Source organism: Apteryx rowi, unplaced genomic scaffold (genome assembly GCF_003343035.1).
Source record: "Apteryx rowi isolate R43461 unplaced genomic scaffold, aptRow1 scaffold_342, whole genome shotgun sequence".
Taxonomy (NCBI): domain Eukaryota; kingdom Metazoa; phylum Chordata; class Aves; order Apterygiformes; family Apterygidae; genus Apteryx; species Apteryx rowi.
In genome coordinates, this window is record NW_020449886.1 from 487,188 (window position 1) to 513,802 (window position 26,615).

The 26,615-nt window shown below is 43.3% G+C and overlaps 1 protein-coding gene across 2 annotated transcripts in view; it reads right to left on the reverse strand.

Moving 5' to 3' along the window:
- SATB2 (SATB homeobox 2) overlaps positions 1-26,240 on the reverse strand; it is a 116,771-nt gene extending 90,531 nt beyond the window's left edge. For both annotated transcript variants that reach the window (XM_026072456.1, XM_026072457.1), the window contains exon 1: positions 26,069-26,240. In XM_026072456.1, coding sequence (XP_025928241.1) covers positions 26,069-26,240 — 172 coding nt within the window. The remainder of the gene's footprint in view (positions 1-26,068) is intronic.
- Between the last annotated feature and the right edge of the window lie 375 nt (positions 26,241-26,615).

Below are 26,615 nucleotides of genomic sequence, written 5' to 3' on the forward strand. Positions count from 1 at the left end.
TGGGAGGTTAGCATTTTCACAAACTGATTGATTTCAAAGGTCACCCTGGAGGAAAAGCCTCAATCTGGTTTCTGCCGACACCGCCATTTCCCACAGCCAATAACTATTCCTGCTCTTGGCACTCACTCAGGTGGTGGGATGTGGGTTGCACTGTGGGTATCTGCATCTTAATGAAAGTCTATTTTACTCCCCAAAAGTCTGTTGATCGTCTGGAGACTAAATATTATTGGTTGTTTCCTAGTGCAGGTCTTAAGCCAGGCATAAACTGCAAAGAGACAGGGTTTTTTTGAACGAGTAGAAACTCGTTCCAATTATCCCAAAATTCTGAGATGCCTAAAATAATGCAGACATGAAAACTAGTTGAAATTAGTTTTTCGTAGTTTCTAATCAGTAAAAAAAAAAAAAAAAAAAAAAGGCACATGTGGAGTGAGGTGGTGCAGCAGCACACTCGTCACATGGGCTGCTCCAGCATTTCTTTGGGTTCATCACTCTCTCAGAAGAAGCAGCTCTTCATTTATTTGAACTTTTCTGTCTGCCTTTTTGATTGGCAGCACTCTAGGTCAAAGGACCAAATACATATCATAATGCATGTCCCCAAATCTTACTGATAAGGAGAAATCCACTGAATCAAAAATATCCTCCTTTTTCTATTTCAGATTTGAATTTATGGGGAATAGAAATGCAATCAGATTACCTCCATCAGCATTAAAACAGCTCTTATGTTTTCCAGATGATGGCCTTGGTATACAGTTTATCACAGGATAACTAATTTGCAGAGCTCCTTATGCAATAAGGGTCCCAGTCAATGTGACTGGGCACCATTGTGGTGTAAATGTAAAAGGTCCACACCATTAAAACCATAATCTAGGAGAATAATTTTTAAGTATTAAATAAGTGGATAAATTATCAATGAATCTATAAGATTTAATGGAAAAATGCTTTTCTTTAGCTACACTGTTCTAGACTAAATATGTTGCTGACAAGACATTTGAGAAGATGTTCAACCAAATCTTGCTGAAAATCAAGTTCCATCCAATCTTCACAGACAGCAATAATTTTTATTGTTGGTGGCCCAAAATCTCTCTTACCTCCTTTACCTACTACAAGGTGAAATGGTTTTCATCACTTGTCCAAAGAAGAGAACTGGAGATCTGAATCTAGAGGTCTAAGTCTTTTTTTATTATCTGTAGGAAATAGAGAACAGGCAACAACTGTTCATGCACTGCTGCCATTAAGCCTCAAACACCTACACAAAGACCTGCATTAACAGCAAAGGTACAACAGCTTCTCTAAATGTTTGCCCCCTCATCTGGGAATGTTGAAAGAACAGTGTTAATTCACAAAAACCAAGGTGACAGTTTGTAATTGAGATGCTCCATCTTTAGGCTCTGCTAACATAAGCTCTTCCCAAACAGCCATGAAATGAAGATACCAGTTCCAAGATGCTAACGACTTGAGCTAACTTTTATCCAGGTATGTAGTATACAGAAGGAGTCATATTCCATTGCCCATATTTTGTGCCACCTTGCGTCATATGTAAATAAGATGAATGTCATGTCTGAAATATCTTTTGAGTAACTTAGAGAGGGAAAATATTAGCAAATGCAACAAAATGCCATGACTCAGACTGTAGAAAGATCTTGTTAGAATCACAAAATTATGCTATTATCATGACTGAGGTGTTTTCTGCCAGTAGGGGAAAGAAAATTTGCACTGCTAAATCTCACTAGAGACAGATAAATTCGATGGGTTGGTGGCCAAGAATGATGCATAGTCTCCCTAGGCCTCGGTGAGATAGCAGAACCCTCTACTAACAACTACCCCAGCTAAAATATTTTCTCAACCTTGTTGCCAATCCCCTAGGCCTTTTTCTGCACAAACCAAGCAGCTTTCATTGTTTGCTTACAAACAAATTAACAGGTTTAATTTCCTGCTAAAACAGAGCCCAGATTCATCACAGTCGATCAGATGAGGTTCTTAATGAGGTCCTCATGACCCTCGATGAGGCTGCACCCCAGCTCCTGCAGCGAGCAGCTCAGCTGGCCAGCTCCACTCACCCCCAGCACATGCTGCATCATTTTCACCTTCCTCTTCCCACCCACACCAAACTCCTCCTGTCTCAGAGCGCTGGCCAGCTACCCCCGAGGTCAACAGGAATAAATCTCCAAACCACAAACCTCTAATATCCCCTCCTCCTACCCCCCAGGCAATGACTTGCACTCTGTTTAGCTTGAGTCATGACTTTCCTTCCCACCATGCATGCTATCCAAACTTAAAAACAGGAGGAAGAGGAGTTTGCTAGAGGCTGCGGTGGGTCTGGCCTCCTGGCTCGGGAGGGATGCCAGCGCCACGAGAGCTGCCTCTGGCAGTGCCAAGGTAGCTGGCACCCATGCCCACTCGCTCAGCCGCTGCCGAGCAGAGCGACTCGGAAAACATGAAGGTGCAGCTGCCAGGACACATGGAAGCTACCCTTGTAGATGAGAAGGGACCACCACAGGCAGCCCTGACGCGCTCTACAGGTGGCATTTGCACCTCCAGGTTAGCTTTCTCCGCTGGGCACACACGAGCTACACGTTCGACTGGCAGCCTGCACAGAGCCATCTCTCCTTGCAGCCGCAGAGAAACAAGTACTTCATTTTTCCACTAACGTAACCCACTTTAATTTATTGCCATAGCAAACATTTTTTGCATATAGTCTCCTCTCGGTCAGTTTTCAGGTATACATTATTAAATATTTGATGGAATAACTATTTCTACATAACATTTAAAATACCTTTTTAGGGGCTGCAAATATTATATACAGCCACGTAATGGAYGAGAACAGAGCAGTCATTTTAAAGCTTGCTTCACTTACTGGTTTTCACAGCAAAAGTAGCAAAGTATTTGTAGGCAGCTGATACAATAAAATCCAAAGTGAATTTAAATTAAAAGGAAGAAATAAAACACTTTAAAGAACTAACATTTTTCCCCCTTCCTGTATATAAATGTATTTGTACCAACTCTGGACACAGTACAGATGACATAGGCAGGCAACACGTTCATATAACTGAGATATGAAAAGTGCAAAAAGAAAAAAAAAACTTGAAAATTACACGGAAATTCTTCAGTTCTTTCTCCTAGTAATGCCAGCAAGTCCTTTGTATTTTGTCTTGGGGTTTGATCATTAGTAACTATTCTTTGATGATATTTAGTTGAGAAGCCTTCAACTATACAAAGTTGGCAAAATTTTCTATTGCAGAAAATTACCTTTAATCCGTTTGTTCCTCAAATCACCACCAAAAGGACACTTTTTTTCCCCCTGAATGTTCCCTCTGTAACACAGACCAATAAACTGTGTAAATAAAAGATATTTTGCTTCAGCGGATAAAAATCAGGGGGAAGAAAAGAGCAGGGGGAATCAGTTCACAGAACTCACACTTGCATAACTGTTTTTGATTAAATGAAAGACAAATCAACTGATCATTTCCTGGCAGATGAAGCATCACTAACAGAATTGTTTTTATTATTATTATTTTGCCCTATCCTTCCTGCCTTCCACTCTATCCCCTTTTCTATTTAAAAGTTTGCTTTTAAATCAGATTAATTTTGAAGGAGAAATCCTGTCTCAAAATGAAAAAAGTTGAAACATTTCAACAGGAAAATATAAAAACTGGATCACCTCAAAGCAACATAGTTTTAAATCCTATTCCCCCTGCTTCCCCTGCTGTTTAACCTTCTCTCCCAGAAACACTCTTCACGGCCTTGGATGAAGCTTTATTCCTGTGCGTGCTGCCTCCCGCCGCCCCACACGGACGGCTCTGCTGTCGCGGCAGCAGCGCAGCCCTGGCGGGTGACGTTCCCAGGTGAGGGTTTGGCCTCCGCAGATCCAACTTCAGCCCTCGCCACATTGCTAACGAGACAACTGCAGCCCAACATGAGGTTAATTGTCAGAAGCAATAATCTAAATTAAACTGGCCAACATTCAAGTAAAGGTACCATTTAAAATATCCTTTTCAAATGAAAGCAATCTCAGGAGTTTATTTGCCTACTCAACACAGAATTTCAGGTTTTAAAAAAACCTTTCCTCTTCCCCCCTAAGGAACCAAAGTAATTATTTTTAATACAGTGACATATGTTAGACAAAAATATTAAGGAGGGGGCTTCATTCCACCCCAAGTCTCCAAGGAATTTTCCCTTATGTGATCACACATCTGAGCTCAGATCTTAACCCAAGCAATGAAGATTTTTTGGAATAAGGGCTATTAGCTGATGAGAAATCCTCTCACAAACAAGGCTGAAACATGGAAGGTCTAACATGGTGCTCCAAATATTGAGAGGTATAATTAAAGCAATAGGAAAAAAAGCAGAGTACACAAAAACCTTTGAGAAATGGCTCAAGTCAACGCAAAGCTCACTTGGTTTTGGCTGGTACTTTGGGCTCACAACAGCCTCAGCCTGCCAAAAGAAATACAACCACCCGGTTCTTCCTGACGCTTTCACCCAGGGAGGGACCTGCTCCCGTGCTTTCCCCTACTATAATAATGACCTGTCTGCTAGGATTTGATTAGGGTTCATATCACAGCCTGCCTTTGAAACAATTACTATTTTGTTAATTGTGAGAAGAAAAGGACTTAAGTGGCACCTTGGACTGACACAATAACCAATAGCTTCCAGATAATTGTCACGTGCTGTAATTAAGATAATGCACATTATTTAGGAGAAAAGTTTAAAAATATCTTGGGGGAGAGCAGTTCAGGATATAACTCCACACAGGGAATCTGTGTAATTTTGGTTGTAACCACAGAGGAAAAATGCAGAATTTACGATATAAATTATTCACTTGCCATGCAAACTTAGTATGAAAAAGTGTATTCATTTAATAGGGATGATTGTTATGGGTGCAGTTACAGTGTTTTATGTGTAAGTTTACCCATAAGGAATGACAGCAATGTTCACAGAATAGTAGTTCTCAATTAACCTTTTTTATAATTTTAAAATTATTTGATTCCCTCGTCATTTTTATCAAGACACGAAAAGCTGGTAAGTGGACACAAAGCTGCATTTCAATGCATTCAGTACATATATATACCTAATCTCTGCGCTAGTGACAATCAGAATACCTGGGTATTCAAAACTCCTGAATTTTAGCCTCGAACATGAGATCATTTTAACAGAGGTAATACAGTGAAAAAACTCTCAAGTAAGTAATGATAAACATAAGAATAAACAAACGTTCTACAACAGAATACTAGGAAAACCAGTGGATTCAAGAAAGAATATTAAATGAGAAAAATCTTGGCTTGGCCTTTAATGAGATTCCTCAAGAAGTGCCTTTCTTTCTGCAACAGAGTTGAACTCTTGAATCACTGCAAATGCCTTAGACTAAGAGGCAGCTGGCAAACACAGCGGCATGAAAAGCATCTTGAACTAGACTTGGCCAGTTCCAGATGAGGATGCTGACTTAGGCTAGTTACAAACATTTTTACATTTCTCTCTCTTTTTTTTCTTTATTCCCATTTGAGAAGTTGCTGGTCCCTCTCCCAGAAATACCCGAGCAATCCATAATGCAAAAGCTTTGTACATATTACATTCCCTGGATGCACCGGCCAGTTGACTGCCTGCTCAGAAATGTAAGGTGGATGCACAAAATGACACTCTCAATGCACTAAAATGAACCCAGCAAGTTTGACAGAAGCATGTACTTGCTTTTACTCACCAGCACGACCAACTACATGAAGTTACACCAGCAGCACCAGCCAAAGATGACTTGTTGAAGACAAACAGGCAGTGGCAACACTGAGAAGGAGACTCAGACTTTCTGAGCCTTGATCTAGTCTGAGCCTGGGCTACAGCTACGCTCCTGCTGCCCAGTTCTTCACGTGCAAACAAAAGCAAACAGCCGATGAACAACTCATATGACCAACGATATTGGCACAATCAAAGCAGAGACACTGATCTGCACCCACATGCACGCAATGAGAGCTTGGCTTTACCACTGTGCAGATTAACTGAGCAAAGACGAAAGAAGCTTGGAGAGCACCGAGCGTCTGCCCCACCTAAAGTATGGACTTCACTCACTGGATCAACTGAGTGGGGCTCTTCATAGCCCAGAATAACATATTTACAAACCCCATCGTTCACTTCTCCTCATACGTAGTGATTTGATCTCTTTCTCCTTTTAAATATGAATTTCTCTTTCAGATGTACGAAGCGGGCATTTTAGTCCTCATTCCTCCCCAAACTTTATCAAAGAGCCATAACATAAGCCCACTTAAAAATGTAAGGAAATACTCTAATGAATAACTGCTACAGATGTAAGGATACAGAACTGCCTGTTTTCAGCATTAAGAGCCAAAAACATTTCTGAGCAGCTTTTCTAATTGGATTAAAATTATGCTAGGCAGCATCCAGTTTTTCAGTTCTGTTTCTGAAGTGTGCTCTTCACCCTTTTACTGGAGATCTAAAGGAGGACACAACTGCAGCAAGGTTAGAAGTATAAGTATTTAGTCTGGAGATAGGGGGAAAAAATAAGACGAACGACATAAAACAGCTTTGAGTTTTTCTTTTTCTTGCAAGTGAAGGAATTTACCATAGAGATCTCCTACCTGCCTGACACTTTGCACCTCCAACAGTCAATGAGCAAAACACACATTAAAAGCTGTAGCATTTCTATTTGGAAGAAACCTAACGTTTCCTGTCCCTGTTAAGAGACACTGATCCCAGCTGGGTAAGTTATCAAGCAGCTACTTGGGCCAGCTTGGTTAGGTTTTAGTTATTTACCTCCATCAATTTAAGCTCAACTGTAAATACTTACCCAGTCTTCCCAGCGCATTCACAACTAAGGTGTGCAGGATGCTGACAACCTTTGCAGGGTCAAGCTGCTGTTTACCACTAGTTAGAATCAAATAAAAGTAGAAAGACAGATTTGGAAAATCTAAAACACTTCCAAAGAATTACACTCTGCTCCAAGGCCTAACACTGTAATGGGCTCTCTCAGGAATAGCTATTTCCCTGGCAAGATAGTGCAATAATGCAATTACTGACATTTAATTAATTTATATTCTCAAAATCTGTCTCCTTATAATTTCTAAGTATTTCGCTTTAACATCAAGACAGGATTTTCTGCCCCAGTTTGCCATAGCAACCCCTGCAACAAATGGCAGTGTCTATAAAAAGGGGGGACTCTGTCTAAGCAGGCAGGCCCTGCGTGGTACGGTTTGTTTTAAAGCAGGTCAGAGCGCAACGGACCCTTTCTACTGTGTGGGATTGAACACCAAGTAATTGCACCTCAGCGGCTGCCAAGCTCCTCTGCAAAATCAAATGACACTGCTGCTAAGTCTGGATGTAATTACAGATATAAAAGGATGGCTGCAAAAGTTTGCTTGTATCTTCCTCTCCCTTCATCCTTTACTATAGTATTTGCCATACAGCTGTTAACGTCCTGCACAAGTAACATGCAGCAGGCTCAACGCTTCCTTTCAATTTTTGGATAGTTAGTACACGGCGATGGCTGCAAAAGCAAGCTCACCACTGAAGAATGAGACCTTTGTGTGCCGCTCTCCCCTGCCTGCCCTCGCAGCCCCCGGCAAGGGCTCTAGCCAGAAGCCCTGACCTCCGGCCCGCCACGGACACTCAGTGGGGCTAAGGGCAATCCCCGCTCCTCCTGGCTCATGCAGCTTCTTGAGCCGTTCGAAGCAATCATTACCAACTCAGCTACATTTTGTGGTCATATTATAAAATGAATCATTGTTCAACAGTCCAAGATTGCTAAATCCATTTTATGTGTGGTTTAGAGTAGAGTCACTGGCTGCTCAGACCCCTCCGCGCTGTATTCCCTCCAGTTTAGTCACAGTAGGGAAAACGCTCATCCTTGGCACTAACCCCAATTTTGGATGGTGTAACGGAGCCCAGTTTGGCCTCTAGTGCTTGTTCTCACAAGCTCCCCAAGAGCTAGCCAAGATTTTTTCAGCCACTTCCTTCTGAAGAGATTTTACCTCAGAGAGTCTCTAGCTTTTGTGCAGTCTCAACATAACGAATTCTGGGAATTCAAGCATCTACCACTCCTTTTTAGGTGCTCAGATTACACCCGCCAAAGTGCAGCTTCGCACTGCATGCTCCTATACATACAACTTCTCGTTTAAGAGAGTCTGTAGAATATTTTATGCTGGGATTTGGTAGCAGTGAATGAATGCTCCATTATTCGCCCTGGTGGTACAGCAGTGGTCGCTCTGAAGTTTTACAGTGCAGCGCATTGCTAGAATGACATCATATGACATCAGAAACCTCCACGATTTCTAAAGCCTGATGAATTTTCCTACATAACCACCTTGTTAATAAATGAAAGAAAAAGTGAATCAAAGAAAAATCTTGTGCATTTAGGCACTATATAAAAGTCTACAGACAGGTACTAACCACCTTTATGCTTTAAAAACAAAACTCTTTAAGTTCCAAAGCAAAGCAACCACCATCTTGATTCAGGGAACCCTACCTCTACATGACAACCTCATATAGAGAGCTTCTCTATGAAAATATATGGATCTTAATTTCAAATAATATTTCTAACAAGTTCTCTGGGAATAAAAAGGTACTGTATTTCCACTGTTACATGCAAGTGTTTATGATATTTCAACCACAAATAGTCCAAAAATTAACAAATATTTTCCCCTTCTTCTAAAACCTCCCTGCATACACACACACATTAGGCAAACTAAAGACCAAAATCTCAATCCTTGCCAAAAAAGTGGATGTAATTTGCCATCCTTTCACATCCGAACACACACACACACGCACGCACAACTAAAACAACACCATTAGCCTACTGTAAGAATCGTAACCTCAGGCTTCATGTGCTCCCTACTTTCTCCAGCTTTCTCCTTCCTGCACTCTTAAGAAAAGTACTTGAAAACAGGTCAAACCTTATGTATATTAACGCAAACATGCCTCCCCACTTTGGATCTATGAGCTGCCGCACTTCTATCCTCTGAGGACACAGGTACTCTTCCTYCGTGACTCTGCAGAGGTAGGAGGTTCCTATGGGCAAGTTCTATCTCCTTGTCCCAACCTCTGCACCTCAGGTTTTCACATAAGCAAGCAAGAACCTAAACCCATCCTTGCAGGGTCTATAATAATAATAAAAAAAACCTAAGGATCTATGAAGATCATTAAACAAAAATATCCTGCAGATTGATGACTTTTATATAAGTGAAAGTGTTCCACAGTAAAATGGCTTTGGCCTATCCCTCAGGGAGCTAAGCAGCTCACTCCAAAATATCTGCATTGAGTTTACTTTTTCATATTAGGACAGGGCTGAAAAATTGCCTGGATAGAACACCCCAAACAAGCTCTCTGCAAAGAATCAACAGTAGTTGATGAGCCTATAGATAAACATATCTGCAGCTGTGCTACCTATGCTGCAATCAACTTGCCTCCCAATAGATTATTTACTTCTTCATATAAAACAAGTTTGAAATGTAGCTTGAGATATGCCTAGAAATAAAAATCATGTTTCAACCTCTGCCCTCAATTGCTTCAGTGGAAATCCAAAACTCCACGGAGTTCAGAAGCATTTGACTTTATTTACATTGCTGTAACTTAAAACACAGCACTGATTTTGGATTCCACACCACGCAGCTGGCTGCCTATTTAATTTTTGCATTTCACTCATGCTGCACAGTGAGACAAAACCTCTTAGTTACATTTTTTGGCCTTAGTACACTAGTACAACACTACTGCCTTTAAGTTTCCACTGTTGCAGAGAATAGTCAACTCAGAGGTATGCACCTTAGGTTTTAAGAGCTCAGGACACTACCTGTCCTATTACTTGCTTTCAATTCTGTTCTTAACCTTTTCTCCTAAAGAAGCAAAACCTCAAATGAAATTGTCAGCCTAGACTCCTCCCTGTTCACAAAAACATTTTCATGGTGTGCAGTTTCCTCTCTGGCATCTCTCCTCCTTTCCCATCTCCACGCTGTCTGAGTAGTCAGTTTGTCATAGGACGTTTAAAGAAAAGCACTGCTTTTTCATAACCCTCGCTAAACTATGTTAGTGCCCTTAAGTGACTTTCAGCCCCAGTTTCTGTCAATCCCTATGATGTTCTGCCAGAGCATCAGTAAGATGCACAATAGTGTATACAGTTTTAGGGAAATGTCTCATCTGCTATTTTTGCAAGTTCAAATTGCTCTACTGCTGATCGTAGGAATGGGATAATAAGGTATTACTCAGTAATGAAATCCTCTTTTTTTTCTGGGCAGAATTAGAAAACGTATGAGCAGTCCTATAACATTCAGYGGTTTGCTGAGTATGTCTATGGTCCAGCCACATGCCATAGTGTATATATAGTCTTACAAGTTTATAACGTGCTGAGGTTTCTGCTTAATTTAAGACTGCTACTGGTTTCTGATACCTAGATTCTCTCGTTTTCCCCCATTTCCACACATCCCTGCCTGGCACTCAATGCCAAAGGCTCAGAATTAGCCAGTGGGTCACAGGAGTCCCCAGCCATGTTTAAAACCAACACAGACACCTACACAGTCACCTACCACATGTCTGCACACCCGCAGAGCAGCAGGTTTCGGATAGTAATACCATATCCCAAAGTTATCAACCAGCTTCTCTTTCTGTTCTCAGCAAATTAAAATATTTGGATTCTTTTCCTATTCTATGTTTTTGTACCAAAGATGGGATCATGCTCCCTGTGAAATCCCCTCAGATTTTAAATCTTTAAAGATTAAATTTGTAAAGAAAAGCTGAAGGCCCCCCCCACTCCTGCCAATCAAGAGCCCCAGAACTATGGGAAAGAAGCATGAGAATGGCAAGAATTAGCAATGCTAGGTACTATACTCCTACACAGGGTTAATTTTGCTCCACAATAGGATGCAGAAGCCTGTCCCACCCATCAGATGAGCTACTATACTTCTGTTAGAGTTCTGGCACCTCCTTCTGTAAAAATGTAGCCCGGTTTCTGTAAAACATGTTATATAAAAGACTTTATCCAACAAGCACTAAAACAATGGGGCTTTTGCTTCTAAATTTATACTTATTGCTCCTTATGTCAGATGGCATCTTCTTCCCCCTAAATACTAAAGCATGCAACTAGCTGGATGTAAGAAGACTTGCAGTAGGTGTATGAGATCAGGGGAAACCATGACCAACCTTCCTCTATAGAGAAGTTGCTACAACACAAAACCTGACTCAATGGGCCAATGATCCAAGCCAAAATTACAACATGCTCCGTGTCTCCGCCTATAAAGCTACAAACTGCACCTCACAAGCTGCTGTGGGAAAATAACCGCACATCTTGTAAAAGACAAGTGCCATGCAGATAGAGGAAGTTATTTTATCATAAGTCAATTACATTTTATATCTAAGAGCATGGGGACTAGGGGCTGCCTATCTAGTATAGGACACGTATGCTACAGCTACATTGCTACGAATGCAAATTTAGCTACACATCTTGTCATACAGCACATGGGTGGTTTTAGTAGTCCTGAATACAGCTCAATTAGCAGCAGCTTGCATCCGTACCCAGTTCCTGGATACACGGCCAGATAAAATCTAGACAAAATGCTAAGCACTCAAAGGAAAACAAAGTACACACTGTCTATTAATTGCATGGGAGTTAGCACTGCCATCATGTAATCCTTGGTGAAAACATGATTTTTTTTTTTAATTTATTGCGATCTGTTAAAAGTCATTCCGTTTAAACAGCATTGCACAATTTCCAGACAACTGAATCTGTGAAAAAAGCCTTATGGCTTTGTGTCAGGTCTTTCCACATTATTATGGTGCAAAGGCTACATAAATTTATCTCCTTCTAATTCGGGATTTTTTAAAATATCAAGACAGTGGGGTTTTTTTTTCCATCTGCAGCTAAGATTTCTGCACCTCCCTCAAATTTACATGCAAAAACAGAATTTATTCAGAAGATGCACACATATAAAGAGAAGAACTCAGCAAAAGCCATGAAGATGTTTTGATGGTAATTTTGTTCTGTAACAGCCTCTCCTTCCACAAAATACCACAAGGTATCACCGTGCTACTTCACCACTACAGCTGTATCTGGGCCTTCATCCCACCTTGGCTTCAGCAAGAAGGGGAAGGCAGAGAGCAAGACAGGGGAGTTGCGGTATCTCCGTGAGACGGCACAGGTTTTCACTGCAGCGCCAGAATCAAACTGCCATCCCTCCCAGAGGCAGGAAATTACTATCACAAATGGCTTAGAAACACTTACTCTCTGGGCTGTATCTCTTTTTTTGCTCTCTCCTTCCCCACCTTCCTGTCTGTAGACACTCAAAACTGTGAAATACAGGAATTTTTTGTAAAATGAAGTTTTACTACAGAGCTAGAGAAAGGCAAGATAGAAATATCTGGTGTTTTATGGTAATAAAAATATTCTTTAACCTTATTATTCAAAGCACTTCTGACTCCTGGCATGAACATTTTTTAAAAGTTTAATCCACATTTCACCCTAAATATTGCAGTTTTCCTCTCATATCACTCAAACAGACCACAGAAGCACTCTAGAGAAAATTCTTTACTAGTTGCTTTTATAAAGTCAAATACTAGAGGCCTTTTGGCCCCTTTCTAAAAAATTATCATCACATACATACACTGGGATTTAGACAATTTGGCACTGTTATTTTAGTATCTGGGAATAACAATCAGCTTAACAGAAGCAGCTTTATATCAGCAAACTTCATAATAAAAGTAGTTTTGGATAAATAAAAAAAGTCTCTGATTATACAATACCAAACTAATCCATCTGATAACTTTATTAATTCAATCCCAGTGAGGTTAGTAGAGAATGGATTTGTGCCTTTATGAACAATATACTTGCACCAAATCTAAAGAATTTAATAGGGACTAACCTAATCCAATTAAACAGAAACCCAGTAACATTCTAACTGCCTTGACATAAACACCTATACAGTTCAATACAGAAGTGTAAATTTACTATAAGCCATTTTTAACTTTTCATAACAGGATAAAACTCCACGGAGAGCAGTTACAACAGACAAACCTTTAACGACGGTCACTTTCTACTGAATTCTGCTGTAAGGGTAACATGCAACTCCGAAAGAATACGCCACTTCTGACTAGGAAATGCCCGGCTGTTTCAGAAGGAGAATACACACGGATTGTATTTGCGAGGCGGGAAGGCGCAAAGCGAGTGAGATGCCGTGATTTGCCCAAGACTCCCCAGAAGTCACGGGGAGGGCGGTGTGCCCCCCCCGAGCGCCCCGGGGTACAGGGCTCCGCTGGCTGGCGCGCCAGCCGATGCCCACCGCCAGGACAGCGTCCTATACCCCAGCCGGGCTTCCCGCTACCCATCGGGCTTTCAGTGACTCACCCGCGTGCGCAAATCTAGACTGTGGCATCATTCAGATAATTGGAAACTACCATTTTTGATGGAGCAGGTCAGGTCTTCCTAAGGTAAAACACTCACTGAAATCAACAGGTCTTTCTCCAGAGAGCAAAATAAAAATTCCATGTTTGATCCAAGAAGCAGATTTCACTGTCCCTATGAATGCATGCAAAACACAGCTGCTTTGAACAGATTTACCCCATTCCACATAGRGTTTTATTTTATGGGTGGGGCTGTTTTTTGTTGATTTGGGTTTCTTCGTTTCTTGGCAATTAGCTGTAAAACACCTTAAGAGGCATTGCATGAATGACTGCTCTACAAAGCGCAGTTTGTATCTTATTGTAAAATATTCAGACACTCAACCCAAACAAATGGTGTCTGTAATAAAAATACTGCCATATATCTTCATTTGTACTAGAACAAATCAGTTTTATTTGTTCATTCTGTGTTTTAGTGTCATAGGTCTCTTAGAAAAGATAATTTATAATTCTTCATGCAATTAGATATGAAATTAAGCCATCTTACTCTGCAAAAGAATTTATAATAAAGAGACCAGGTTCAACCAGTTCCACTGAAAATATTTTGATAGCGTCAAAAAAGACAGCATAAAAATCTTTAGTGTTTTAACAAATTAACACATGCCTTTTGGGTAAAGTACTGTACATGCTGTTAATCTTTTAATTAGGTTCTCAATTTCACATACACATTTATGGTAGGGGGGATTTTTAGTGATCAGAAAATGCAAATACACGGTGTTGCTATGCTGTTTAAGCAGATATGTCAGGAAAAAAAGAATTAGCATGTGCAGCACTCTATTTAAAAGCATTGTGGTAATACTGATTCATGTTTGTGAATATTACCAACAGGATACCAATCCTCACTCTTTTGAGCAAACAAGTAAAGCTACCTTGAGAAAAAGACTTGTTCTCCACGCTCAAGCCACAGAAAAAATAAAGTTTATGTTAGTAATACATGTAGTTTTTAAACCCATCATGAACACTTAAAAGTATGTAATTGATGCTATCTATATAAATGGATACATAAATAGTGATGCTGGAAATATAGTCTGTGGTAGCATTTCACAAAATGCCAATTTTCTCATGCTGAGCACTGTACAATTCTGCCTAAACATCTCCTTCCAGGATCTTGAAAAGATTTAATATTATCTATAGCTCATTATTTGATATATTCTTTTCCTCAAGCATTTGGTTGATCCTCAGTTTCAGCTCAAGATAAACACTTTCCCCCCCCCCAAGAGACTATTTCATAGATTCTATAGCTGGTACTGAAAAAACCTACTCCGAAAGGCAGACAAATTGCCGTCAGTTAACGAGCCCTGTGCCAAGGGACATTTTTAGCACGGACTTGTCACTGTGAAAATAAGAACTATCTACTAGCTATCCCACATAATGATTTTTGTTAGAAAAAGGAAAAAGGCCAAAATGTGGCTACGCAGCAAATATATTATAAAAACAAAATATGAAAGCAATTTAGCTAAGAATCCTGCCTGGCACCCGCATCCTCCTCCCAGCTCGCTTGTCGGAATTTAACTCCTTCTCGGCAACTGCAGAAACACCCAGGTGAACCTGAAGATGCTGCACGTGCAGAACTGGGGAGTGAAAAGGGAATAAAATACAGACCCTGGATCCCAGAATTACTATGGCTTTATTGGTTAATTGACACCTACTTCATCCTAGATGAATTATATTTTTCTTTTGGAATAAAGTTGAAAGTTAAAATCACCTGCAAGTACCCAGGGAAAAAAACCCTAACCTCATCTCATTCAACTTGATGTACTGTCTTTTTCAATCGCACCTGTGTAAACACATTTTTTTGAGTTGCCGGGATAAACCAAAGGCCTTCGCCGGCCCAGAGAAGGACAGAGCACAGGAGCGGCTCTCCCTGGCTCGCCGAGCGGCTCCGCGCAGACGGACACAGGCGCCCAGCCGCCCTCAGCCAGAGCCTGGACGAGGACCCAGGCCGGGACTCTCCAGGCGAGTTTCCAGGGACCAGGCTAGCAGGCGAAAGGAGGTCACCGGCGGCACCGCCGCCTTTTGCTCATCCCGTTCCATTCTGCCGATTCAGCCATTTAATCTCGCGCCGACCTCCGACGGCAAGAGACAGGCTGCCCCTGCAAAATTCAGCCGGTGTGAAAAGATGCGGGCACCAAACACCGCTGCCGATTTGACGTTCGTTTATACTCTGGTAAAGCCAGGGGGGACTAAAGCCAGGTCTCTTCTAAAATGCTCATTTTTTTGGTAGTGAGAAACACCCTGAATTGAACCTTTGCTGCCAGTGCCAGAAGGACGGTTCCTAAGAAGACAGTCAGAGGCACGGGGCAGGGGCCCAGGGCGTTTGCCCCCTTGTTTTTTAACAGCGAACACTTCCCATTCGTGCCCTTTACGTTTTCTGCCCCTGCTTTGTCAGGGCAGCCTGGTCTCCGTGGGCGGCTCGCGCGTGTGGCTGCCGGGGAGCGAGAAGCCCTCCTCGCACCCCGAGCCTGAGGGGGCCCGGCCAGCAGAGCAGCTCTCCACGCGCCCAGCCCAGCTCTCTCCCCCGCGCCGCGAAACCCGCGCGGGGCCCGCTGCCGCCGCACGCGCCCGGCGCAGGCCGGCCAGCAAAGCGCGCTGCTCTGTGCCCGGCAGCCCCCCCGCCACAAACACTGCGCGGGGCGACCTAGCCCAAGGCAGACCGCAGGGCCCAGAAGGTGCAACGCAAGAGCGCAAGAGCGCAGGGCGGTTTGGGGCGAGCCCTGCCTCTGCCGGGCTGAAGGCAAGAGGCCGCTGGCGGCGGGGAAGCAGCTGGGGCAAAGCAGCCTGCAGCTGCGGCCAAAGGAAGCCCCTCCTGTCGCAGGGGCTGGAGAGCARGGACTGGAAAAAATCTCCGCAGACAAGAATGTTTAAGAAGGAAAATACAAAAAAGTCCCCCTAACTGTGTGAAACGGCACCCGGCTTCACTCTCCTCAGCTACTACTGCCTGCTGTAAGTGTATTTAACTTGCTAGCTAACAGGCTGCTAAATGGACCTCACGTTCCTTCTCTGGACAGAGGATGACCTAGTCTAACCTAATTTATTCCCATCTTTTAAACACAGCACTGCTTCGTTATCAGATTCGTGCAAGAAAAACACAACAATATATTATTTTAAATTAAAATTACTAAACACCATTTCCCAACTTTCCTCAAAAATACCAGTGGTTCACAGGCTTGTGGGCTTAGCTGAGAGGTTGGGAAGGGGGCCAACATCGTCAGAATTTATTACAAGCTGGTCTCAGTTTTTAATTGAGTACACACAGGCCTTTTGGAGTGAACTTGATTTTTATTTTACCCCAAATTACTATAAGGGTTGTTGTGACTGAAAAAAAGCCTGTGGCTCAATTTCCCCAGCATTTCTTCATTAGTTTATAAAACTGGAAGGATATGTGAAAAAATTTCCTTAGATAGTGTGAAACTTGAGGAAACTTCTGTCCTGCACAGTTATCTCTTTGCACGTAGCCTGCAGCACGTGCAGGGGGAATGGAAAGCGTTAAAGAATACAACCCTCATAAAACAGGAGCACAGATTTGCTGTTATGGCCTTAGCAATATTTCTAAGAAAGAAAGGGGGGCAGGGGGAATGTAATGCTTTCTATCTGTAACATAGTATGAGTTTTATCAGTTACTAGCATGGAACAAACAAATGATAAAGCGCTCCACTGCAACAACTTTGGGAGTCGTTAGAGCCCTCAAAGCAGTCATCAAAACACAACGCATTTCAAAGCACTTGGTGGAAAACGCTCGTGTTCGATGTGGCAGCCCGAGCCGGCTCCGGCCGCTCGGCTCTCTCCTCTTTTCATCCCTGCCTCCTCTCGCGATTGCGAGCCGTGTTGTGCTCAGTCACAAACCGCAAATGGGACGGAAAGCAGCCGCCAGAAGTGCTGAGCTGTTCAGGCCTACGTTTGGTTACTCTCCTTTAAGCTGTTCAAACACTAATAAATTACCCATTTACTTATACTACCCAGATGTTTGCCATCTAGAAAAATAGATTATTATTTGTAGAAGGTTTTGTTCCATCACGAGAATCCTGTAAATAATATATTGGGATCAGAAAGCCAATACCACATGGCAACTTTTACACACATCAGCACTGGGGGGGGGAGGAGAAAAGTCAGAGACACCCTTACTGATCGCTATTGAAAAGTTAAGAATTCTCATAACGGGCATATCAGCTGTATGCTCACGCTGTTAGGATAATGAGGTTACTTAAAATAATGCTATACATGGAGGATCAGGGTGACAAACAACCTGAAAGTTTGGTTATTCATTAATTGGATTTTAATCTTTTGTTTATATACACTCACATACACACACATACACATGTATATAAATCTATATAAATATGACATTCTAACCCTTTTTTATATGTCATATTTTCCACAAAATTTTTGTAAACCCTGCAAATATAAGCACCCTTAATCCCTATCTTTCATTTTTATTTTTTACACAAGATTTCTTAAGAGTTTCAAGCAATGTTTAGAGAGAACTTTAAGGCTTTAATCGAAATGGTTTGAGATGCTGAGCTTTTAACACCAGTGTCTTTCAAAACTTGTGTCCATTAGGCACTGAAATGCCTGTTTAAAAAAAAAAAAGAAGAAGAGGTTTTCAGCATTCTCAAATTCTGACTTTCTCTCCTGGTTCCTGTGATTGACTTTCACTTACAGTTGTCATGAAGTTTTGTAGGATAGACAAAACAGTAATTTGCCAGTAAATGCCTGTATAGAGGGAGGGAAATAAATATTTGAGAGGCAGTCAGCCCCCTTTCTTTAAACAACAGTGACAAAGACAAAGGCTACAACTCGGGCAAGGTCCGATTCAAGGAGGAGTTGCTTATAAGGGACACTTCCACTTGGATGACTGGATGTGRCTGGGAGAAACCCAGTCAGCTTAACCCCAGTCAAAGGTGTCACTAACTTTCTCATCAGACTTTATCGCAAGATGTCCATTAGAGTTGTACCCCCAACATATATTACTGTAAAATTATTTGATTTGGGCCTCTGACAACTTTGCCTGTGAAACTGGAGAGAGGAAAAGAGAGGGACTGTTCCAAATAGACACAAGGTGGGCAAAAGGGATTATTGGTGACGAAGGATACAGAGAAGGCAGAGTTACTGAATGCCTTCTTTGCTTCAGTCTTTACTGGTCAGGCCAGCCCTCAGGAACCCCAGACCCTGGAGGCAAGAGAGAAAGTCTGGAGAGAGGAAGACTTTCCCTTGGTGGAGGAGGAGTGGGTTAGAGATCATTTAAGCAAACTTGACACCCACAAATCCATGGGCCCTGATGGGATGCACCCACGAGTGCTGAGGGAGCTGGCGGATGTCATTGCTAAGCCACTCTCCATCATCTTTGAAAGGTCATGGAGRACAGGAGAGGTGCCTGAGGACTGGAAGAAAGCCAATGTCACCCCAGTCTTCAAAAAGGGCAAGAAGGAGGACCCAGGGAACTACAGGCCAGTCAGCCTCACCTCCATCCCTGGAAAGGTGATGGAGCAGCTCATCCTGGAAGCCATCTCCAAGCATGTGGAGGAAAAGAAGGTGATCAGGAGTAGTCAGCATGGCTTCACCAAGGGGAAATCATGCCTAACCAATCTGATAGCCTTCTCTGATGGAATGACTGGCTGGGTAGATGAGGGGAGAGCAGTGGATGCTGTCTACCTAGACTTCAGCAAGGCTTTTGACACTGTCTCCCATAGCATCCTCATAGACAAGCTCAGGAAGTGTGGGTTAGATGAGTGGACAGTGAGGTGGATTGAGAACTGGCTGAATGGCAGAGCTCAGAGAGTTGTGATCAGTGGCACAGAGTCTAGTTGGCAGCCTGTAGCTAGCGGTGTCCCCCAGGGGTCAGTACTGGGTCCAGTCTTGTTCAACTTCTTCATCAAGGACCTGGATGAAGGCACAGAGTGCACCCTCAGCAAGTTTGCTGATGATACAAAACTGGGAGGAGTGGCTGATATGCCAGAGGGCTGTGCTGCCATTCAGAGAGACTTGGACAGGCTGGAGAGGTGGGCAGAGAGGAACCTCATGAAGTTCAACAGAGGGAAGTGCAGGGTCCTGCACCTGGGGAGGAATAACCCCATGCACCAGTACAGGTTGGGGGCTGACCTGCTGGAAAGCAGCTCTGCTGAGAAGGACCTGGGAGTGCTGGTGGACACCAAGTTAAGCATGAGGCAGCAATGTGCCCTTGTGGCCAAGAAGGCCAATGGGATCCTGGGGTGCATCGGGAAGAGTGTTGCCAGCAGGTCGAGGGAGGTGATCCTCCCCCTCTACTCAGCCCTGGTGAGGCCMCATCTGGAGTACTGTGTATTCCAGTTCTAGGCTCCCCAGTACAAGAGGGATGTGGCACTACTGSAGCAAGTCCAGCGAAGGGCCACAAAGATGATTAGGGGACTGGAGCATCTCTCTTATGAGGAAAGGCTGAGAGAGCTGGGCCTGTTTAGCTTGGAGAAGAGAAGGCTGAGAGGAGATCTTATCAACGTGTACAAGTATCTGAAGGGAGGGTGTCGAGAGGATGGGACCAGACTCTTTTCAGTGGTGCCGAGCGACAGGACGCGAGGCAACGGGCACAAACTGAAACACAGACACTTCCATCTGAACATGAGGAAAWACTTTTTCACTGTGAGGGTGACAGAGCACTGGAACAGGTTGCCCCGAGAGTGGTGGAGTCTCCTTCTCTGGAGATATTCAAAACGCGCCTGGATGCAATCCTGTGCAATGTGCTCTAGGTGACCCTGCTTGAGCAGGGGGGTTGGACTAGATGATCTCCAGAGGTCCCTTCCAACCTCAGCGATTCTGTGATTCTGTGATTAAAGGTAAGGAGCTGTTAGCTACACATGGAATAAGACTGCGCAGCTGAGAAGAGCTCAAGAATAGGTCTGCTTTGGTCTTTTTTCTTTCTTTCTTTTTTTTTTTTTTTTAAGATTCATTAGTTTAGAAGGGTGACTATAGTCTACAGCAAAAGAGTTTGAGCAGAGAGAAATATGGCAGGTCTGAATGGAACTGATTTGTACTGGTCACTGCAAAGCTGTGGGATGAGTTAGTAAGATTTACAAAATTGGAGGAGCAAACATGCTGTAAAAGCAACATCAACAGCAAGTCACATGGACTGACAACGTACCGGTCTCAGCTAACAGTTATCTTTATACAGATGAAAGAAAAAAGTAGCAGCAAACAGTGACAGAGCTAGGAAATGATCCAACATTTAGTTTACTGATTGATGTACTGTCTTGTTATTCATGTCATTATATTGCCAATGTGTCTTCTATTAGTTAAAGTCAACATAATACTGACTAGACGACGTTTGATCACGTGAACAGGGAGCCATGGCCCAGATGTGCAAAGGACACTGGGCATTTGGCTGAGGAGTCAGAAGATCCCAGCACACCTGTAATTTACTGCACGTTGTTCACAGGAGACACCTGACCCAAGGTTTCCTCTCATTCTGCCCGTGCAGCTCCCTTGCACTTGTGTTAAAGAATAAGATCTCTGGTCTTCCCAGCTGCAGCATACTTAGCTCAGTATCATCGCTGTACACATCAAGCACAGGTTAGCAGGGTTTCACTACATTTTTACTGTACCTTTCTTGATATAGAAATACAAAACAAGCTTGCGTGTGTTCAATACAGCCCCCAGCTGGTATGTTTTGCCTTCACCTGATATTCAGTTGGAAGCTATTGCAGGCCCACAGACAGCACAGCTGGGAATGTTTCACAGGATCTTGCCCTACTAATCTCCTGCTCAGGTTCTTCTAATTGCCCCAGAGCCCTATCCCCTCAGACCAACTTAGGCAAATCCATTCCCTCACTGGTATTTACACCTTTCAAAACTTTGTACACAGGGTTTTAATCCTGCAAGTGGCAAGACAGTCATAGTGGTCTTGCAAAGGCTAGCCAGAGCAGAGGAGCTCAGCATCCAGCCTGCCACTCTCACACAGGGCACACTGGGGGTTTGCACTGATTTGCTAAATGTCAACATACCAAGCAGAGCTGGTCCTTGCTTTGAAACACTACTTAATGCAGGCAACAACGCAAGAGGCATCCAACTAACAGCAGAGAGCAGGGCTGAGCTCACGTACTTACACCACTGAGAAAGATGAACACCTTGTCACTAACACGCCTACCGTCTGGGCCGTGAGGGCCGAGGTACTCCATCAGCTACTCTGTCCAGGCGTTGGCACAGCAGCAACACAAGTCTCCTTTTCCTCTCTCCAGTTGTGCAAGGCTGATAGGGCCAAAGATGTCTGACCTCAGCTGGCTAAGTCACCATCCCCCCCACCACACACACAGCATCGCTCTCCTCCATGACCAGCTCTTGCAACTCTATGTGATGGGACAAAATACTCTGCTCTTTTCTACTTCCCATCCTTGCCTTACGCCTTGAACACCTTTCCTAATGTGTCTCCACTTCCAGCCTCCTGCTCCTCCCAGCCCCCCAGAGCAGCATGAAGAAGGGTCTCCAAGGCACTGAAACTTCTTGCAGCGGGTCTGCTCGCAGGCAGCACATTAAGAACCAGGAGTGGGCCATCTCTTCAGTGACAGAGGTGGGAAAGAGCCGATGTTTCTCTCGCCCTGTGTTAACTTCCCTCTGCTTTCTCAGCCCTCCTTCTGCTCCCCGTGGCACCCCAGCACCACTTCGTTTTGCTGTACTTCCCTTTCCTTGGTGCTCTCCCCAGCCCCTGCTCAGCCACGTACTTGCTACGGGTTTTGCTCCCAAGAGCTAGGATCAGCACTAGTAACATCACACGGCAGAATTACAGCCACAATGCCAATGCGCGAAACGGGCGCCCCAGGCAACCATTTGCCAATGCCTGGCTAAAGCTACAAAACAGGTACACCACGAACCACAGTCAGGGCAGGTACCCCGCACCACCCGCCAACACAGCTAGCACGACCACCAYGAAGGAGAAAGCAAACTCCATTTCGAGGACCCACTCAGCTTCATGAGCTTTTACAGACAACGTACACCAGTTCTGCGTACACTCACGACAATTAACACACAATTGGTCAAAAGAAAAAAATACATACACATACCCACAAGAAATCACACTATTTTCTCTTTCATATGGATTTCAAGAAATTAGCAGAATTTGCCCAAAGTGTCAACCTAGCTCTACTGTTCCTCCACCCCACAGTGAGGAGGAGGGAGCTGGCTCTCACTGAAGGTCCCAGAGCTGCAGGACTGCACCCAAAGCACTCCAGATCCCCACTACTCTCACACTTTCTAGTTCGGAAAGACTGCCTGCCGGGGCCTCCAGTCCCAGCATTTAGCGCTGTATGTCATAGCCTCTACCAGTTCCCCCTTTTGCACAGCCAGAAACCTCCCCGCCAAAAAAAAAAAAAAAAAAGAGAGAGAGAGAGAGAGAGAGAGAGAGAGAGAGAGAAAGCATCAGGGCATGCAAGGTTTATTAAACTACCCACAAAACAGGTGCCCTTTTAAAGCATGACTCTTTTTCTCTCAGGAAGGCACATGTAGCAGGTTCCCTACTGTCAGGTGTAAACTCAAGTGATGAAAGAAAAAATACATAAATGTTTATTAAACCTTTGTTGCCATTCACACCACCAACTTTCACACGCCAGTGCCAAGCTGTTAACGAATTCCCATTCTGTTCCAGAAGACTTTTCACAGCTCCTGTCAGAAAAGGGAAGCTTCACAAGGGCAGTGCTTGCTGGATAAGTCTCCTCTCTCGCCACCGTCAACAAAAAATGTTCGCAGCTGTTTGTGGAATAAAAGCGTCCTGCCCAAGTTGTGTGGGAATAAAGAGCTTCTTCCAGTGAGGCACGGGGCCACCTTCACGTATACCTCCTAATACTTATTTTTGTCAAGATTTTTCATGCTAAGACCCGCCACTGCTCCGCGCCAGGTTTGCTTTTGGCGCCGGGGCTCTGCCTACCAGGCGCACTGCCGCACCGTGATGGAGAGCGCGAGGTGGGGGCCCTGCACACAAGTCCTACGCCGCCTGCTAAAGCCTCCGCCGCTCTGCACAAGTGCCACAGCGAAGCATGGCAAAGGTGGGGGGAAATGACAGAGCTCTTCTCCCTGCTGTTGCGATCCCTCTTCCTCACAGCCAGCTCTTTTATCTGCTACTGGAGATGCTGCTCTAAAAGGAAGGTTCAAAGGCAAGAGGAGGTTTCCCAGAAGAGGCAGTGAACATTGCTACTCCTAGCTGAGAGTCATCCAAAGCAAGGAGGGGTGGGGGGAAATAAACATTTCCCAACTCAAAAAGGTGACAATTATTCCACTCTACATTACTGCTTAAACAGCATTTATAACATAAAAGCTTTGACAAGCTCACATTTACTTTGTCCCTAGAGGGCATGAGGACACCTACTCATGTCAGTATTCTGCAGAGCATGTTGCTCAAAGCTTTACTGTTTTGAAAAATGAATCTGAGGATCTTCAGCTTCTCATGTGGATACTAACTCAGCTGATCATAAGGCATAAAAGAGAACTAAGTGACTGTTTATCAATGTATATTGATAAATGAAATCCATCCCAAGCATTTGAACACAAGCAGACTTCTCCTATAACCAGGAAAGACAAAGCAAATAGCTTTATTTTCCTCTTTTTAAAATCAGCAAACTGTACCTAAATAAATCCTTATATCAACAATTTATCAGCATGCTTTTGTCAACCCTGGGTAAAAGATTATAGCCCAATATTTGATAAATTATCTTGTGAACCTAAGCAATCTCAGAGATCTGTCAGCACTCTGTCTCTGCCTGTATCTCGTCTCCCAGCTTTCAGGCAGCTAGCACAGCAGCAGCCTGTTACAGAGCATGCTGCATACATCAGCTTCATCTCTTAAAACCAGCATGCCCTACAGGCCTTGCCCAGGGGGAACAAAAGAACTTTGGAGAACTTGTCCTTCAGTGTGAAGGTAAATAAACTGACCCAATAAGAGATCTGGTAGCTGATAGATCTTGAAACTATTTTCTGTCATTTCTAAACTGTTTCCTACTGCAAAGTAACTGCTGCCTTAAGGAGAAAAATGCCAGTCTTTTCTTTTAAAATAATTAAACAATTAGAGATTCACCTTCTATTTTCYAGATGAGGTCTTTGAGCAACACACCAAGCAATAGACGGGTATCTGAACCTGCTTATTTGTAGTCTGTAGTTCAAAAACGCAGTGGCTGTTTCCTCCTTGCACAGTGACTAATTTCCTACGTGAGTCAATCTGTCTCTCCTCCTTGGTATTCTCACAACGGAGAGATGCTGCAGAAGCGAGGTTCCCCCCAGTGAGATGCTCAGCCAGTGTGGATCACTGCACTGAATGGCATGCCTCCTCGGAGCAGGTTTCTTGCGAAGCCCATTCCCCTTCAGAAGTGCCAAGAATCAAATCTTGGCCACCTAATGCAGTGTGTTCCACATGTTAGCTCACAACGTGTTGAGCAACCGTGTTAACTGAGATGGATAGTGCTGTCAAACAGGAAGCTGGCTCACCAGGATGGAAAGAGTGGGATACGCTGACCTTTTACATTCAGAAAAAAGTGTCCCTAAAACAGCATGAAATTTTTTGTATTAAAAATAAAACTACCTTCTCGCCTAGCTTTTATTATCTTGTTTTGTAACTAAACACATTGGAGCTGTGCACAAATTTTGCCTGTATGCCGATCCTGAGCCTCTCTCACAGAGCAGAGAGACTGACAGAGGAAATGAATCATTATCACCCTGTTTGGAACGAAGTTTGTACAAAAAACACTGCGCTATTAACCACTGCCTAGAATTCCTGGATTCAACACTACTGCTGCTCCCTCCAGTTGTGCGTTCAGCTTCCTAGGAATATGAAATAACTAAAGACAGCAGATAAAAATCCAAATCCCCAAGCAGAGCTACCGTTAAACTACTCAAAAAATGCACCAGTTTTATTGATGACATAGAGATGAAACTGAAATGTACAGACTTCTCATCCAAAAAGTAAGCAATCAAATAATCTGTTCAGTATAAGAAACCCCCCTGAAATGTAGTTTGTTTCAGAAAGATTTCTCCCACCTCTCCCCTTCTTGCCTTCAGTTTTTTTTTTCAAGCTGATATTTTCAATAGAGAGAGGAAAGTTTTGTTCATTTTAAGGTTTCACTGCTGCTGGAGAATCACCTCCAAGTGCAAGGCACTGTAGAGTCCACAAAGGGCTTTGCAGCAGTGTAAGTCAAAACAAGGAAATCAGTCTGCACATTTAGCATTAAAACTATCCGTCATAAAGGCAAACATTTATATGCATATATATGAGTATATATATAAAGAGAGCTTGTATGTATATAGTCTATACATAAAAAGTACCATTTTAAATATGGAAAGATTGTAATCTGTACAGAAAGATTGTATGCTGTTCAATATGGCCCTGCTGCAAGAAGAAATAGCAGATACCCCCTAGCTATACACCTAGAGGTTCCACCGGGCTCTTCTGCGATGATTTTGGCAAGGCAGTAGCCTGCCTCATGATACAGAACAAATGTGTCACAAATTTGCTGACTGATCATTGTCGCCATATTTCACACTTCAGCAAGATCCAGCTAATGCTTTCTAGGCAGGCTAACAAGGTAGGGGTTGTTGTATACCTGGTTTAAGATTAAGCAATCAATACGACTGATCTAAACGCTTCCCAGATTTGCCACCAGTTTTCTTGCTTTGTCCTTGCACAGCACAATCTCAGGTGCTCTCTTCTGCCAGTGCAGAGAAGAGGGAAAAGAACATTATTGAATACCTTGTGCTTGAGCTGCAGAACTGTGGGAATACCCCAGAGCCAGGAGCGCTGTCTCCACCAGCTGGCTAAAGAGCACATCTTTGCGAACCAGAACGAACTCAGCATGCTCTTCTCGATTATCGTATTCAAGAGAGGCATCTGACTGCTCCACCACACAAAAGACGGGAATCATCAAACCTAGATGAGAAAAAGATTCAAAAAAACCTCAGTAAGAAAGGAACAAGAAGTGTGTCATACATCTCTGATTACAATTGTAAATTAAAACACCTCCTAGAAGGCTTATTTTAGTGGAGATCTGCCTTTCTTCCCTGTGGGATAGCTTTTGYTTTCTTTCCAAGGGAAATACTGAAGTCTCATCACTTGACTCATTTAAAAACCACACTAATAGCTCCAGAGAATACAGCTCAGGAGCAAAATCACAGTCAGCATGAGGACAAACAAAATTTCCTAACAAGACCTTTTCAACATTTCAGAAGTTTTCTACAGTTCCATGAATTTCCCTGTTCTTTCAGGTCAGGGCTTCCCCACATTCAGTCATACGAAAACC